The sequence below is a fragment of the Xiphophorus couchianus genome, chromosome 2 (assembly GCF_001444195.1).
Source record: "Xiphophorus couchianus chromosome 2, X_couchianus-1.0, whole genome shotgun sequence".
Classification (NCBI taxonomy): Eukaryota; Metazoa; Chordata; class Actinopteri; order Cyprinodontiformes; family Poeciliidae; genus Xiphophorus; species Xiphophorus couchianus.
The window spans coordinates 14,006,494-14,024,540 of NC_040229.1; the positions used below are offsets into that span (position 1 = coordinate 14,006,494).

General features: G+C 38.2%; 1 protein-coding gene across 1 annotated transcript in view; it reads right to left on the reverse strand.

The window, feature by feature from the left end:
• The window catches only part of rasgrf1 (Ras protein specific guanine nucleotide releasing factor 1), a 28,719-nt gene extending 12,952 nt beyond the window's left edge, over positions 1-15,767 (reverse strand). The window contains exons 1-14 of the mRNA XM_028042210.1: positions 15,069-15,767; positions 9,245-9,351; positions 8,908-9,055; positions 7,831-7,923; positions 7,491-7,744; positions 6,858-6,937; positions 6,565-6,758; positions 6,159-6,268; positions 5,941-6,059; positions 3,753-3,913; positions 2,164-2,227; positions 1,007-1,149; positions 791-873; positions 448-696 (exon numbers count right to left, since the gene is read on the reverse strand). Of these exons, the coding sequence (XP_027898011.1) occupies positions 448-696; positions 791-873; positions 1,007-1,149; positions 2,164-2,227; positions 3,753-3,913; positions 5,941-6,059; positions 6,159-6,268; positions 6,565-6,758; positions 6,858-6,937; positions 7,491-7,744; positions 7,831-7,923; positions 8,908-9,055; positions 9,245-9,351; positions 15,069-15,344 (2,081 nt within the window). The 5' untranslated portion in view covers positions 15,345-15,767. The remainder of the gene's footprint in view (positions 1-447; positions 697-790; positions 874-1,006; positions 1,150-2,163; positions 2,228-3,752; positions 3,914-5,940; positions 6,060-6,158; positions 6,269-6,564; positions 6,759-6,857; positions 6,938-7,490; positions 7,745-7,830; positions 7,924-8,907; positions 9,056-9,244; positions 9,352-15,068) is intronic.
• Between the last annotated feature and the right edge of the window lie 2,280 nt (positions 15,768-18,047).

The window sequence follows — 18,047 nt, forward strand, 5'->3', positions numbered from 1 at the left end:
TCAGCTTTCCAAAAAAAATGTAGTCAAAGTTTACTATTTATCACGGACAAGGAAGACAAATTTCCAAATATCTCAAACACTTGATGGCATCTACTGACAACAGCAGCAAGACCAATTATGTTCAGGAAGAAAATATGTTTTCACATAGGGCAGGGTTAATTTAGATGGATGTTTTTGCTTAGTTAATGAAATCATTAGCAAACCGTATTTAGTATTTTGTGAGGTTATCTTTGGGATCAGAATTTGTTTGATTATTTAAAAACATTCAAGCGTGATTAAAACGTCAAAACCTTTAAGTGGAGAACACACTTCACAAGCATCAGCCTTCTATTCAAAGAGAGAGATGCTGATATGCCGGACTCTTAGAGTTTTATATGTTTTCTGATTAAAAGTGTCATCGATGGCAATAAAACATTCAAATATGCTCAAATATGCCTCATGACTCACCGAGCAGGGATGGCACTGATGGGCTTCTTGTAGATAGTAATGAGTTTATCCAGTACCACATCAGCTGTGGTGAACACGCGGTAGGAGTGCAGGAAAGTGTTCAGAAAGTCAATCGAAAGGAAACGGAGATCGGTCAGTCTTTCCAGCAAACGTTCGACGCTGGCATAGCGAATCTGCAGCACTTTGCAGGAGTTCATCATCTTACTGAAGCGGATATCCACATCATCACAGTACAAACTCGAATCGGATCTATTTGCAAAAGAACGGCCCACAAAAATCAGAAAAGAAAGGGCTCAGAGCAGGCAAGATACACAGTATTGAATGCAAATAAAATATATCTCACTTTATCATCTGTGGCACTGTGACTTTAGAGTTGTCTTCAAAAGCGTTCATCATCAGCCCATTGCAGCGGATATTGTCTATGCACTGCAGGAAAGGGGCAGTGAAGTAAACAGAGGAGACAGAGGAAACGTTAGTGAGTTCTGTAATATGAAGGCTTTCAGCTGACACGCTCAGCTTCGTGTCTCACTGCTGGGGATTGTTATGTGTGTTGACGTGCCTGGCTGATGTCACTGGTCCACGCAGACTTCTCCTGCCTGGAGGAGGCCACCAGGATGATCGTGAATGACTGACTGTCCTTTGGCTCCACAACAATCTTAAAATCCAGGTGCTCCATGTCCTGGCCACTCTTATCGGATTTAGCTTTGAGGGGAGCAAAAAGACAAGATGTCATTCTTTATAGCTCTAATCAAATAGGCAGTCATGGCACAAAAAATATATATTTCAAGTAACTGTAGCCAAATCAGTTTAAAATACAAAGCTTGTGATGTAAAGGACAGAGAAATTGCTCTAGTATACCTAATAAGATGTCTTTAATTATTTTATTCTCTGATAGATGGGAAATCGGCTAACCAGAACTAACAGTTTTCTAGCCCTGACCAGTGACCAACTGGTCAGTAATTGCACCATACACCAATAACAACACTGCTTTATGAGGAAGCTGTTACAGACTAAACAAGACTCAGTGTTACCTAAGTTTACAATCCCTTGGGTGTTCCAAATAAAGTCAGAGGAAGCACAAACTAGCAAGAAGCTAAATCAAAGAAACTGTTTTTAATGAATGTCTGCATTTCATTAAGGTTGCAAAACTTTGTGAGAGAGCAAGACTTTCTGCAGACAACAGGAAGGCTAAATGGAATACAGCAACCTGTATGTGTTATGGAAAATAGTGAATTAAAAGATGTTAGGAGGTTTTTTTAAGACTGCAAAATGAATGTAAGGACCTGCATTCTTTCTGGAATAAATACTGTTTTGGTAATGTTAGCCACTCTGTGTGAGCCTCCACTACTACAAAATGTTATAGAGTTAAAATGTCAATTCCAAGTTCTTTTGTCATTTTGTTCTTGAATATTCGTGAAATCCTATTTTACAGTGACTGTGGTGTGCCATTACCTCTGCTCCTAATATAAATAATGATTACTTATCAAATGCCCTAAAATATATAATGCTGTTCTTTTATTGCTTTACATTATAGCTCCTGAAAGAAAATATTTTGGCTGTTCTGCTGAACTGATTAAAATTTTGACTCTTCCAATGATAGAATATATAACATTACTACATTATTATGCACTGTGGCAATCAGACATTACACAAAATCTCAAACACACTGCATATAATGCGTATTGCTGCAAGCTGGAACATGAATTAAACTCTTACACTCGTCATCTGTCCCCTCAGGCTCCTCCATCAGAGTGCAGTCTATAAGCGAGACCACTCCGTTCTAAAAATAGCATGTAAAAAAATAGATTTAGTGTTTCACACCAGCCTTTTTTCACTCAACAGAATGCATCTTTGTGTGACAGCAACCAACCCTGCTAGAATACTAATAATTTTAGAATGTACATTTCTCAGAGTTTGTAAAAAGCATCACAGATTAATCATATCGTAATGCAGATTAATGTTTGCATGCACACCATGTATAGATTGAGCAACGAGAATGAATAACATAAGTCAGATCTTAAAACCTTCAGAGTTGAGTTATGTGGAGTAATAATGTCGGCGTTGTATAACTTCTTGGGCACAAATGTACAGCGGATCTAAAAGTCTGCATGCCCCTGTTAAAATGGCAGGTTTTGATGAAGCAATAAATGGAGACCGTAGTAATTTATTTAAAAATATTCACCATCTGTCATCTGTTCTGTGCAATTCAGCTAAAAATCCAACAAGTGTGTTAGGAGGAGAAATAAAGAGATAAAGGTGCAACAGTCCGGATTAATTAGTGTGAACAGCCTTAAATTAATACTATGTGAAAATACCTAGAAGCTTTGGCTTTCAGAGTTGTTTGGCCGGAGTCTGTCATCATGCCACGTCTTGACATGACATTAACTGTTCTCTTTTGTCCAAAGCTTGCTTCAGTTAACACCACAGATTTGTTCTGTCAGCTTTAGTTCTTGACTCTGACTAGGCATTTCCAAAACTATATGTTTGCTTCCACTGAAAACATTCCATTGTTGATATTACTAAAGTTTGATATAGAGTGAAGTTAAATGTCTGAGAGGATTCATGATGCAGTGTGATTTCAACTCCCCACCTCACCAACTGCGTTGCAGATTTCCCCTTTCTTCACAATGAATGAATGGGTTAGATTTTACGTGAGGGGCCGCACATTCTCCTGTCAAGGATGATAACGTTTGGATGGAAAGTGAAATATGCCAGTTTCAGGCCCTGTTTTGTGCATCATACTTGGGCATGATGGTAATTCATTTGAATATCCTTGTACACTACTTTCCATACAGTACTACTTTCCAGTTGATTTACATTTTTTTCAAACTTATCTGACAAAACCTTATCTGACAAAACTGCTGCAATCTTCTTTATGCAGGCCTTGGAAAACTCTGTGGATTGAATCGTTGATGCCTGAGTTCAGTGTTTAATTTTAGCTGCTTTAAGTGGGAATAAATGCTATTTTCATTCTTCATCATAAATTACATCTTAATTACATCTTGTAGAGCAATGTGAAATATTTTTCCTTCCCTTTATTGTTGTTTTTTAGATGACATAAAGATATATGAATAATACATAAAATTCCCTAATACTAAATATCCATATGACCAAATACGCTCAGAAAACACAGACTGCCTTGAACTTATCCTCATTTTTTCCACATGATTGCATTGGTGCATTCATTCTTGATATGTGTACTGTTGATTATGGTTCTTTTTTATCTTGAACATTCACCGTACCACTAGACATGTTAAAAATGAGGAAAATATACAGTTCTAGCCAGCTCTGCAGCTTAGGCTCACCTTAGTGAGATGAAGCTTGCCTCCTGAACCCCTGGTGCAGATGATCAAATGCTTGGAGAAGAGAAAGCACTGCCTCTCCCCCTCCTTCTTTAGAGAGAGAGAACCCAGTCGCCCACGGGTGATCTTGCCCTTCTCGCTCATTGGCACCTGGATTAAAGACCCTGCAGTCCACAAATAGAAAAGGAGATAAATATTAACAGTAGAAACCAGGTATTGGCATGCAGTACCTAAAAAGACAAAAAAACATTGTTTCCCCTCATCATCTGCCATGAAGTAAGACTAAGCTTGTTCTGTTTCATATCAGTTAGGATTAACAACCTGATTTGTATTTTAAGAATCCAAAAAATGATGAGGTCATTTTATATTGTTTACTTCAAATTCAAAATTTTACATCTTTGAATGTATTCTTACGCAACACCTTGGCACCTTGTGTGACATAATGGAAACACAAAAATTAAAAGATATATGTCAAGACATCAGGAAGAAAATTGTGGACGTCTGCAAGTCTGGTACACCCTTGGTTAAAATTTCTACATGCCTTGAGGTGTTCATATGTTCATCTAAGCAAACTATTACGGTACATACTGGGGTGTGTAATGGCTCACCGGTAAGATGAGTCATTTTGCAGAAAGTTGTGACTTCAATTCTGTCTTCCTAACCTGCCATATGTCAATGTGCCCTGGGGAAAGTCACTTAGCTGCAATTTACTTAATACTTTGCATAGCAGTGAATGAATGTGTGCACAGAGTGGCTTGTTGAAAGTGGCTATGGTGTAAAAATGCATCAAAAGTGGTTGGCATGACTGAAAAAAGCTACATATATTAACTTCATGTAAGTATAAACAGCATGGGAATATCCAGCCATCATGACTTTTAGATAGGAGACGGGTTCTATGTACTAGAGATGATTGCGTTTTTTTTTTTTTTTTTGCATTTTGGCACAACTCTTGTAAAGATGCTGAAGGAAGCCAGTAAGAGAGTATCACTATCTACACTGAATTATTTCTTGCACAGTGTGCCTCAGAACAGTCTACCTGGACTGAAAAATCAGTCAGAGAAGAAGACATTACCAAGAAGCCGTTAACATCTGATTAATGCACCAAGGAACAAAACCTTAACTTGTAGAGATATGCCCTGTGGTCTGATGGAACAAAGAGCAAAGTGTTTTGCCACAATGGCCATTGTTACATTTCAAAGAAAAAGAGGGAAGGTTGCAAGATGGAAATCACCTTCACAGCTGTGAAGTAAGGTAATGGCAGTAGTTTTGTGGGTCTTATTGTGATGATAGAAATTCAGATCACAAAATTTATGGCATCATGAGGAAATAAATTATTGTGTACATATTGAGGCAAAACATCACAATATCAGACAGAAAATTAAATCTTCCGCCCCGATATGTTTTCCAAATAGAGAATGAGCCTACTTTCATACTGTCAAATTAATTACAAAGTGACTTAAAGACAACAAATGTATCTTTTTGGAGTGGCTTTCACAAAGTCCTAATCTCAGCCCCATATAAAGTTTGTAGGCAGAACTGAAAAGGTGTGTGAGATCAATGAGACCTACAAACCTGACTCCGTCATCAGTCATCCTTAAAGAAGAATAGGTCAAAGCACTGGCAAACTATTGTGAGAAGCTTGTGGAACAAATACGATACTTTAAAGGTTAGCTACTAAGATAATGTTTGAAAAGTTTTAAATCTGAAGACAGGTAAAACAACATTTTACATTTCTTTATTATTATTATTCCTAAAAGATCTAAAATAGGAAACATTTTGTGTGATTAAATGCCAGACAGAAATAATTTTAAAAAAAGCTCAGATATCAAAATATCTAATTTTGAATGTATAAACATAAAAGCAAGGATTGGTTAAGAGTACAGAAATAGAGAGAAACAAACATGTAGTACATTAGATAATAGGGATTGAATCAGCTTCCACCGCTTTTCCCCTCTCCTCACCCACAAAGGCCTGTTGGGGACATGTGACATTTACAGTTCCTGATTCATCATCACTGTGCCTCAGAACAGTCTAATTACATTAGGAAATTACAGACTCTCCCTGTGAATAATGCTCACACTTCCCAAAGAGCATCAAGCAATTCCCTTTGCTCCCCGTGAGATCAGGCTGTTGGTCTGGTAATGTGAAAGGACAAGAATTCCCTTCATGTTGTGATAACGGTGGAGGATACCTTGTCTCACAAACGTCTGGCTGGTGTCAAGGAGGACTTCGCAGCCCTCTATGATCATGCGTTCTATAGCCAGGTTCTTCCTGATGTTTTCCGTCTCGCTCACCTCATCATGCATTATTCTACAATAGAGGAAATTTCATCATTCACATTTAGAAGGACCTAACTTTGAAGATAAGCAAAGATTTGATGATCATTCTGAGTTTTCGTTATGTAAATACCTCGAAAGCTCCTCCAGCTTAGATTTGGCGTAGTCCAAGCTGTTCCTTTCTATGTGTTCGTGGGGAGTGTGGGCCAGAAGCTCATGGAGTGTAAGAATGTATCTTGGAATCTGGAGAGACACAACAGTAAATAAAGCAGGTACTGTGACAACAGCATATTTGAAAATGGACATTCTATATATGGAAAAACTGTCTGACTTAAAATTAATTTAATTTAAATTTTCTTAAATTATCTTTCTATGGACCTATTTCTGTCTTTAATAAAGCTGCTGATTATGATAATATCCTTACAAACTGCGAGGAGAGCTTGGCTCGGGTTAAAGCAAACCCGAGTTTAAACCCGACAGCAAAACATGGTTGTTTTTGTGATATTCAAAAAGATTATTAATGGCAAAAACAAACTAACCTGGAACATTGGGTAAGTGAGGAAAGTCTCCAGAGTTCGTTCCTCACAATCAGGCTTGGCCTCATACTGCTTCAGCAGCTTATCAAAATCCCGGTTTTGCTTACAGTGAGCCAGGATCTGCAAGCTGTACTGGTGGTTTCTAACAAATTCTTGGTAGATGTTCAGCATGGGTAGCAAGATGTCGAAAAGGTCAGCTGTGGAAAAGTGCCAATTCAAAGAAAGTATACGTTTTCATGGGACTCTGAGGTTATTTTAATCTTGTATGATGAGAGTAAAAAGTAAAGGATTCTTACCCAGTACTAATGTTGGCCAGCTAGCTATTCTGGCCTTCAAACCCTGGTAAAAAATCTGATGCAGGAACATAATAGTTTCACTAAAATAAGAAAAGAAAAAAAACAAACATAATTTAATTAGTAAAAATAACATTTAAAACCTATAAATCTCAAGACAAATCGGGAGTAGGAGTACAAAATTCTCCTGTTTGATTTAAATTTTCATCTTAATTTGTCTTCAAAATCGAAGCTGAAGAACAAAATCAAATATTAATGGAAAAACAAAAATGCCAGAGAGAATAATGTAGAGTACATTCTTCATAGTAAAATCAATGCTTATGGTTTGCCAACAAGAAATTGTGTTTTATGCAGTTTATGTTATTGATAGTCATTCCGTCTCTTGCTAAAGAAAATGAATTACAACTGACATGTATGTAACACGGAAGAATTTTTTTTTTGTCATTTTGCGAAAATTTGAAACATTTAAAGCTAACTAGTTTCATAATATCGACCCCGTATATAATGTCCTACAAATCTGAGGATGTGTAATGGATTTGTCCACCACATATTGTGTAAGGTTAAGCATCCAAGGAAAAGAAGAAAGTTGGAAACTACAGTACCCCTCAAGATTTCTGTGAGGAAGAATGAACCAACCTGTTGAGGAAAATGCTGCTGACATCATCATGTGTAATCGGCGGCTTCTTAGAGCTGGCGGCCATGCGAAGTGGCCTCAAGAAGTTGTTCACCAGGATGTGAAGCTGCTGGACGTACTCGGCCTCTGAGTCCAGCATGCTGAACACCACCTGGTTCCTCTTCCTCATGCTCTCTGCATGAGGTGAGCGGATGTAATCCTGGATGATGGTCTTCCACTTTCTCCTGCAGATCCAGCCTCTCAGAAAGCTCTGAACCTGCAGGAGGCAGAGTAGTGTGTTGACATCTAAAACACAAATGCATAAATGAAATGAAGCTAAAAGTTTAAATTCTATGCAATTACCTTTTTGATCTTTTTGATTTCTGAGTCGTCTTCTGTTGGGGCGGCTGCTGGGCTGGCATGGATCTTCTCATTGTCTTTGAGCAGTCCAGAAATCTGTGAGAAAAGCAGCCAAAATAAAGACTAATTGTTCACACTTTAGTTGGTATCGTTCTCACACTTACTGTAGCAGCAAGTAAACAAAGTGACTAAGTCATCTGGACACATCATAGGAGTGAAAATTGGCGTGACTAAATTAGTATACTGTTCACTTCGCTTGTAACTATGCCTAGTGTCAGTTCTAAACATCTATCAGTAAAATCCAGAGTATTTAATGACATTTGATTCAGTCAAACTATGATGTATTAATAAAAGCTAATCGGGATGTTGGAAAAATATAAATCCAATGAGAACCTACTCTGAGCTATTCAAATCTGTGGGAAATGGATTCTCTCATTTTGTTGCCACAGAAACTGTTAGCTGTCACTACATTTCATAGAGAGTTCATGCATATTCCAGAAACGGTTTGATTTAAAGCCTCACGTTTGCACATTAACGTAAAATGACTACTTGATCCTAAGAATACAACCTGATATTCAAGTTCACAGAAGGTTTTTTGCTTGTTCGTTTGTTTGGGAGGAGATGCAAAATAGAGCACTGGCTCGTCTCACCAAATTAGTCACTCTCCAACTTATTTTATGGCTCTTTAGAAACCTTCACATTGAAAAAAAAAAATATCTGATTGATTGCAAATCTGGTCTACTTGTCTGCAAAATATTGACAAAATGACAAAAGTAACTTTCTCTGACCTTACACAGTAACATCTTTAAATATCACACCTTCCATCCCAAAATACACAATTAAAAAAAATTATTTCATTATTTTCAAGCTAACCATATAGTGACCATGATACCATACTGAAACTGAAGAGATAATATAAATGCATAGACAAATTCAGTTAGGAAAAATACTTGCATAGGTTTTACCAATATTTTTAATTTATTGGCAGCCGTGATGATCTGCAATCCCTGCATTAACATATGTTACATTCCAGTGTATCCTGTGAGTATAAAAACGACAACAAAAATCAGTAAATGTTACCTCTGACTTTAGCCTTTCAATCTCTATTTCGCCATCTTCTATCTGTTGACGAAGTTGCTTAGCAACTGTTTTCTCTGTCTCGACAATCTGAAGCAGATGAAGATACTTCTGCATGAGAGACTCATGCTCTGTGGCCAAGTTTCTGTAACTGCATCATATGAAAGTACACACAAAACACACTTAGTTCTGTGCTAAATCTTGAGTAACATGTTTTATGATAATGAACACAGCTTCATGTCATGTTAAACTAACCAAGTCATACTTCTGTGACAGTCTGAGAACCTGAATAGATGTCTTACCTAACCCAGTGTCTAATTGTCTTTGTGTGCACCTTTACCTGGCGTGTGATATTGCAGCCACCCATTCATCGCAGTCTTTTACATCTTCTGTACGCAACTCAAGAGCCTTTTGGTTTTCATGGGTGAAGTTGACAGTAAAGTAGTACTGAAACAAAGAAGAGGAAACAAATAATGAGTGGTGGAATATAAAAAACAGCAACATCTTTGATCTCTGATGTAAAGTTCCAACAAGGTTTATTTCTTTGGTTTGCACCTACAGTAGTATAAAGAGGCCCCTTGCAGATTATTTTATTTTTCATGCTACAAAATCTGCTCTGTTGGAACTGAGTTGATGTAACAGAGTGGAAATGTAAGTTGATTCCAGACATGTTTCAGCCTCATCTGACTCAGTAAGGCACTTTTTTATCAAGTTGTCTCTGCCGATTGTGGTATTAAAAATCAATTAATCAAATTTGACAAGTCTTCATTTGACAGATTTTCTTGTTTTGAAATCTGCTTTTATCTTTCCCAAACTTTGTCTTAGGTTTAAGTCAAATATATATAACTTTGAACTGTGTGCAAATATACTGCATTTAATATAATCTTCATCTGCTATACACAGTTGCTCGACTGAGGCCTCTCCACTACTTTGTGTGTTTGTTCTGCTGCCTTGTTGCTGCAGACATCAAGCGGGTGATTTAAACCACACAGAGCCTGGGGAAGCCACATCTTCTTTGCCCACCAGTGCAGCTGATGGAGCACACTGAGGAAAGCCTCCCCCAATTCAGATCCTGGGATGTCTCATGGTTCCCTGGAGGAAATGCTATAAGACACAGAGGCTGGAGCCACAGCTGAGTACAGAACAGTGCAGAACCTGTTTCCTAGCAACTCTGGTCAGTCAGAACAGTTGTTCACAGCTGTTGTTTTATTATTCTGTCTGTTGTACTGAATCTGACTGAAGAAATAACGAGAAGTCTTTCTTTGTTTTCAGTTATGGAACATACAGAATATTTTACTTGCTTGAAAATTATTTTCTGCGATGCCCTTATGTTTTAAATTGATTTGGTGGTATTCTGTATTAAAACAAACTCTTCTCAGGTTTAAAACAACATGCCTTACCTTCAGAAATACAAGAGAATACCTGGTGAAGAAGGACACAACTGAAGGAATCCACCATGCATACAACAGTGCTGGGATTATTTCTCCTTCAACTGATTTATTTAGTCTCTTTAATGTCCCATTATAATTTTAACTTCAGACAAAGGCAATCTGAATAAATAAAACCAAAACCAGGTGGGTTTAAACGGCCTCTACCTCAATGTCAGGTGCCTGGATATTTATCGCTGTCAGTGTATTGGGTCTGTTCACGTGGAAATCCACCTCCAGCTCCTTGATCTTCTCAATGTTGTCAGGAGATGGTTGTGCTGGAACTAGTTCACAAAGTCCTGAGTTCACTGTCTGCACTCTTGAGTCGTCCTCATCTGAAGAGGCTGACTATGGCAGAGTCAGAGAACTTCTGCATATGGTAACCTGGGGAGTTAATGGAGAAGTCTGCAGCATAGACTTCTGTAGTGTAGAGGTTGAAGAGGGACAGTGTCAGCACAGCTCCTTACAGCCCTGCGTCATCACATACTACGAATGGACAATGATGTAATCCATTATCCAATGGGACATGTGGCAGTCCACTTCTTACAGTTCCAGCTTGTCCCTATGAAGTCCAGAATGAATGGTGTTAAAAGTATTGGTGTAGGACAAAGTCGGTCCTCGAGGGCTGGCATCCTGCATGTTTTAGTTCTCTCCCTGGTTTAACGCACCTGGATCAAATGATGGCTCGTTAGAAGGCCTAAGAAGAACATTGACATGCTGAACAGTATGTCAATGTTTTCTCCCTGGTGTTACTACCACCAGGGAGAGAACTAAAACATGCAGGATGCCGGCCCTCAAGAACCGACTTTGGGCACCACTGATGTAGGAGGTAGATGATGACGTCATCCACCCCAATACCAGGCTGGTGGACAAACTGCAGCTTATTCGATGAAGACCTCACCAGGTGGACCAACCTATCAAAGGTCTTCATCAGATGCAGAGTGAGTGCTACCATCCTGCAGGTGCTGATGTCTTTAAAATGTGTGGTATTTGGCACTGGTACAGCCCATGAGGCCTTCATGTTAAACATGTATCCCATGATGGTAAACACTTTATCTGGACTGCATCTCAGGAGCTTGGAGCTGATACCATCAGAAACTGCAACCTCTCACACCTTGATGCTATGACTTTATACAGGACGCTCATGTTCAAAAACTGTAACTGAATTAAAACAAGAGTGGGCCACAGCGATATAAAAGACTCACTGCTATTTATCACAAACCCTTGAAGGCAGTTGTTGCTGCCAATAATGGATCAACTTGCTATTTAGATTTACACGGACATAGTTTTTCCGCACAGGGCCAGGTTGCTTTGGATAGATTCTTTTTGGCTAGTCATCATTTGAAAACCACTTTATCTTTGTCTGCTTTTAATTATTTGGCAAAAGTAAAAGAGAAGAAATGTGTAATAGTAGCCAAATTTCAAATTTAAAATCTGACAGATTTTAAATTCAACTTAGGTCTGGACTTTGACTAGGATGATCTAAACCATTCCATTGCAGCTGTGGCTCCACTAACATTCTGGACCTCACCATCAGTCTTAATTCATTTGTAGCATCTAACAGATGTTCCTGAAGCATCACCCTGCATTGAGCTCCATTCACCTTCACATCAACTGCGGCCATGCTCTCCTCTTCCTGCTAATAAAAAGTACCTCCAGATCATGATGCTGCTGCTACCATTATTCACTGTTGGACGGTGTGTTCAGGGCAGTGTTAGTTGTTTGCTACACATAATGTTTTACATAGAGTTGTATTGTGATCTCATCTAAGATAATCTTCGGCTATATGGCACGTATAGGAACAACAAAAATAATTTCTTATTGCTTTCTTTTAATAATGAGTTCCTACATTCACATTTCCATAAAGGTTTATTTGTGGTATGCACAGCTTATAGATGTAATGCTGACATGAGCAGATGAACAGAAATGTCTTGAAAAGTTTGCATTTCGGTCTACTTTCATTGGAAAATTTAGATTTTCAAAGCTCTATATGTTTTATAACCTAACTCTACTTTAAACGTATCTGTCCTTTGGTCTTGACAGTACTATTTGTTGAGTAATGTTATGCAGAAACATCTGATGTCTTCACAGAACCAATTTATTAATACTTAGGTTAAATTGTACACACGACAGCACCACAGCTTTAGTAACTAATTAGGTGACGTCTGAAGGATTTTGTTTTTGGGTTCTCTGAATATAACATGCTGAATACAAATGTGCACCACCTTTCATCAGAGTTAGACATGGAAAAGACTTTAAAAACTATGTATCCGATTTATAGTGATTCGCAATGATGCACCACTTTCTGTTGGTCTGTTACAAAAAAAAAAAAAAACAACTAACTGAATATAAGGTTTGCTATTCAGGGAACTGCTAAAGTTCAATGGGTTTGGATACTTTTGCAACTGTGTGGGCTTGACCAGAAGTGTTTGTATCAAAAGCAAATGTAGTCAAAATTAATACATCCCTGAAATCCTTGATGATCACAAAAGATATTAAGTGCTTAGTGGTTTTAAATTTACGTAGTTATTTATGCACTACAAATTTTTCAATAAAAATACCTCAAATCACCAAAGACGTGTCAACAGACAGGCAGATTATGTATGTATATATTTGAAAATAAATCAAAGGTTTCAAGTGGTGTACAACTCTCCTCTAACAAAGCGTTACTTCACCCTAAAACTAGCCATTGTCTCTCCTTTGAACTGCCTCAGTCAGATCAAATGAGACCAATTGTTGGTCTCAACCTGCAGCTAATCATTATTTGTGCCGTGTTGCTCCACATTTGGAATAACCGTATCATCAATATGAAACAAACTGATAAAAAGAAGCAGACATGTTACAGGTTTCCCTCATGATCTTTAAATTTATTCAACAAAACCTTGTTTTGTTCCCTTTGCCATTCTCAAACTCTGCTCTGTTTTCTAACACCACAATCATTTATTCTATATCAGAATATATTTAAGAGATGAGTATGTTTACAATCATTCTGCATACATGCCATTTCATTTCAATGATAGTCTTCCCCTTACTTGCAACTGTTGCCCCTAAAGTGTTTTTGTGAAAACTGTTGGCACATATAACCCATGCCCATTGCAGTATACAGCCAGCTTCGCGTGTTTCTGGCAAAAGTGAGGCTGCAACCAGGCGAGAACAAGCTGCATTTTTCTATAATTGGACTCTGACCCCTCGAAGGTACCGCAAGGAACAAATTTAACTCTGATGGCGCTTGCATTAATAAAAGAGATGCGATGCACTGATTCCCCCTGTCTACCTGGCTGTTATTGAGGCTGTTATCGAGCCTCTTCCAACTGCATCATTCTTTAGGATGCAAATAAGGGTTGCCATGGAAACCCTGGGCTCAAGCGTTATCATTTTCATACTAACTCCATTTGAGAACACATAATATAGAGATTGTGCGGCAGGATCTTTAGTTTCAGTAGTTGTACATTGCTTAAATTTTCCAATTAGATGTTTCTATTCAATTTGTTTCATTAATGTTTGCAAAAAATCAGCTTTGTAAATCTGTTATCTTCGTGCATCTCTCCATGTTTTGCCAAAAGCATTGAAATGATGTAAAAATTTTGCATTTGGATTTGTTTCTGCAGGACGCAGACGTGTGTGCAGCGGGTTTCAGAAGAAATGGGTTTCAGATAGGTGTTTTGGTTGCCTTTCAAGCAACTCTGAGAGCGTGTGCTGCGTTCTGCTTTGTCAGCAGAGGGGCAGCTGTTCGCAGTGAGAGTCTGGCCTCAGTTTGGATAGCAGACCTATCTACAGAGCAGGGGAGAAGCTCTCTGAGGAGCATCATGTTCAGTTGCTCTGTTCACAATAACAGCATTGAGACCCATCAAAATGTTGTGCAGGCAGTGGAAATGAAGTGGAGTGAAGCTTAATTTACAGTGGTTTATTGTACAAATTTTGATACTTGTAGTTTGGTAAGAACATTTCAGACATATTCCTGACTGTGACTGACCTGTAGGTTGTGTATTACTATCATTAGAACTCTCCACACTCAATCATTTGATCCAGGTAATCCAGATTAGAGGGAGCTGAACGGCAACTATATGATTTCGCCACAAGGTGGAAACCTTGAAACCGTAACTTTTTTCTAAAATTCTCATTATTTGTGCTTGTTTTATTTATAAGCCATTAGATAGGTTCCAACTTATCCACCCTTAAACGTGGATTACACGACGGCTGAAAACCATTTATGTGTTAATGTGTTCAAATGCCTTTCCCCCCTCGCCAGTTCCATAAATATATTTACATTTTACGCACGAGTGAAAAGTGCCAACTGCTTAGAAAAGCAAGAGAGGAAAAAAGAAAGCAGGTTTTGGTGCGAAACAAAAGACGCTGCATTGCTCGCCACCAGGACTCCTGTAACACCATTAGGTGTTATTTTTTATTCTTACCTCATCATTAAAGCCGTGCATGAATTACATAACGTGCAACAAAGCAATCTGAAACCTGACGTTTTTCTACTGCATTGGATTTGAGATCCTCTTGCGGATTCCTATGAGAAAAATACGTGCATATTGCAAGAAAATGGACATTTTTAGCGCAAAGAAGCAAATTTTACATTCCGTGCTGCACCTTCTCAGTATCTTTTGCACATAGGGAGAGGATCGTATGCATGTGCATGTGTGCGCGCATGTTGTGTGTGCCTGTATGTGTGTGCGTGTCCCTGCCTGTGTGCGCTCTCTCTCTCTCTCTCTCTCTCTCGCTCTCTCTCCTTACCTGCTTTTCCAAGCACTCCTTGGCTGACAGAGAAGGTTTTGGTGAAGGCGCCCTGTCGCATAAGCACCCCTCCAACAAGTATAATCCCGACGGCCGAGAGCTAGATTCATTCTCAAAATAAAATAACATGTTCTGCAACAAAGCGAACCACTTTGTGTGCCATTTCGTGTTGTCCGAGCTCTTTTTGCTTAAGCACCCTCGTCTTGTACCATCCTTCTTCGCCAAAAGCCCCAGATAGGTGACATGACCATCGTTGAGTCGTATTCCCTTTTGCATTTTGATGGGGGACGCTTCAGCCTGCACACGGCAGGTCGGTCGTTACATCCTTCTGAAGTGAAAAATAAAAACCAAAGAGAAGATGATGACTTTCTCAATGCGGACCTCCAGCAGCGGGCTCGTCCACTCCGTCCGACGCATTCACCGCGTTGGCATTTAATTAAAAACTATAGTTGCAGAACCGCAAGCAGTAGTCAGTCCAACATGCTAAAATCTTTTGTCATACTCCCAGTGCGTTGAACGTCCTCATTATCCGTGTAAAATAGGGGGGGGGGTGGGGTGAAAAAGAGCAGAATAGAGCCTTTACAAACTGCCGCAGACGCAGGATGAGAGAAAAGGGGGCTTGAGGTCCGTTTCTCACGTGAAATCTCCAGAAACCAGTAAGCTCGGTGCTGAGCTCGGCAGTCACATGACGCATGCTTGGGAAAGCAAATTTCAGGACCTTGGAGAGGGTCGTCCGTCTGGTGGGCTGTTGAATCTGAAACATTTAAGTTAGACATTGTTATAACGTAAAGTTGTACTGCTTCTCTGACACCGGGATTTATGAAAGTAATTGTAAAATTCTTTACATAAACAATTATGCAACTTTAGTGACAAAATAAACTTGTTACTGATGTTATCATTTTCCATTATTTTCTAAGTGTGTTTATACACTCAGAACTGAAAGTGCTTCACACACCTGAGCTTAGAAAATGCTGTCACCCTTTTCTCACCCCCAACATATGTTGATATAATCACTAATTTCTAATTTCATAAGTTCCACTGGTTTTATCTAAGCTGAAGCCGCTTGTTATATAACCAGTTTTTACCCCCATGATAGTCCAAAATCAAAAGGAGCTCATGGTTCTCCTCCCTGCCTCTGTGGAGTATAAGCATTACTATTGTATAGTAATACTTTACAGCTTTATGCCCTTTACATGAACAGGCTTGGGCAATATAAACAAGATGTTTACAATGCTGTGGTGGCTGTTGAGTAGTAAGATTAACCCAGTCGTGTCCAGAGTCTGCATGCTTTACATATTTACCTGGTTTAACACACCTGAATGAAATGAACGAGTCTTTAAAGTTTCTCCTGGAGTTAATTCAGCCATCTGAATCAGATGTGCGCTCGAAGACTTGCATTAGAGACTCAAAGTGGACAGCCAAATGGAAATCCATAAGGAACTCACACACACGGTCTAAACAAGCAGTTGCACTGAACAGTATTTAAGGTTATTACAAAATACACATGGATGCCACACTTTTCAGATTTTATTTGGACCTCATAAATTTGCACCACTTTATGCTGTTCTATCCTACAATATAAAAAATATTGAAGTTTGAGGTTGTTGCATACAGGAGAGGTTAATAACAGTAAAGTGGGATGCTTATGCTTTGCACTGCATAGGAGCATGAAACTGCAACCGGGCAAAAGTAAACAAAAAGAGCAATGGTACACATTGGATGGATTAAAAAGAAAAACATCAGATCTGTTACTTTTTAATTCTCCTCCATTGAAGAGGATTATCATGGGCTCTAGTTCATCTTGCAGCAGTGAGTCTGTTGCCTTAATGGGAGCTACACAATCAGTCTGTTTGAATGCAATTACATATGTTTTTATGGCTATCTCAATGAAACATTTACTAGAGCTCAGGAAAAAGATCAAGCAAACAGTCGGCACATTTAACTGGATTCTTGTAAAATACATTCAATAAAGTTTCATCCCTTAAAGGGCAATTTGAAAAAAAAAAAATTCTTTTTATGGGATTTTGTAGCATTTTCTAACCAAATGCTGTCAAGAGTGAAACTGACCTCTTGTGCAATCATAAAAAAATAAAAAAGTAAAACAAAAAATAAAAGAATAAAAAAATAGTAAAACAAAAACATATTATTATATATGTATTTTATATGTATTAGTCCAACCTTCTGACATGCCTAATTGTTTTTTTCATTGCACTTACTGTGTGTTTAACAGGCAATATTGGAAACTTTTTGTCAGATCATTGTATACCTTTGGAGACATTATTGTAAAAGCACCACATTTTCAGCATAATCTAAATGATTTATAATTTGTATCCTAGAACAACCTTTCCTCAGTGGATGGTGTTAACAAGTAAACAGAAGACATTTTTTCTGAGTATTTCTAATCAAATAAGGCTAGACAGATAAAAGTGATAATCAAGAATCTTCTCTTTTGTTGTTGTTTTCATATGCAATTACTGTTTATGCCATCAAATACATATCTTTTAAAACTACTGTAGCAATGTTTTAGTTTAATGAAGACACAGCAGTGGTAAAGCACTGGTGTGTTAGCACAACGAAAATTAGTAATACTGATTAATTTGAAACTTTAGCCCACCTTTATATTTTTATTGTCCTGCAGTGCTATGATATAAAGCAGAAAATACAGAATTGTGTAGCTCAGGAGCTGCACAATAAAATGTTTTCTCTGTTTATAAAAGCTTAAATTTGAAGGTAAATCTACTCCTGCCACGTTTATATCTTGTAGAGGAGGGGGAAAAAAATTAACAAAGTTTATTTAAACTTTTATGACTGATAGTTTGATCTCCTTCCAGGTTATACAACATTTCTACAAAAAACGTTTAATTTTCTTCGCTTAAATATTTAAAAGAGTGACAGAGTGAAGTGAAATTCTGACTGAAATTTATGATAGGGAGACGACAGTTGGCTCATAAATTGATCCAGTGTTCAAAGTAAATAATC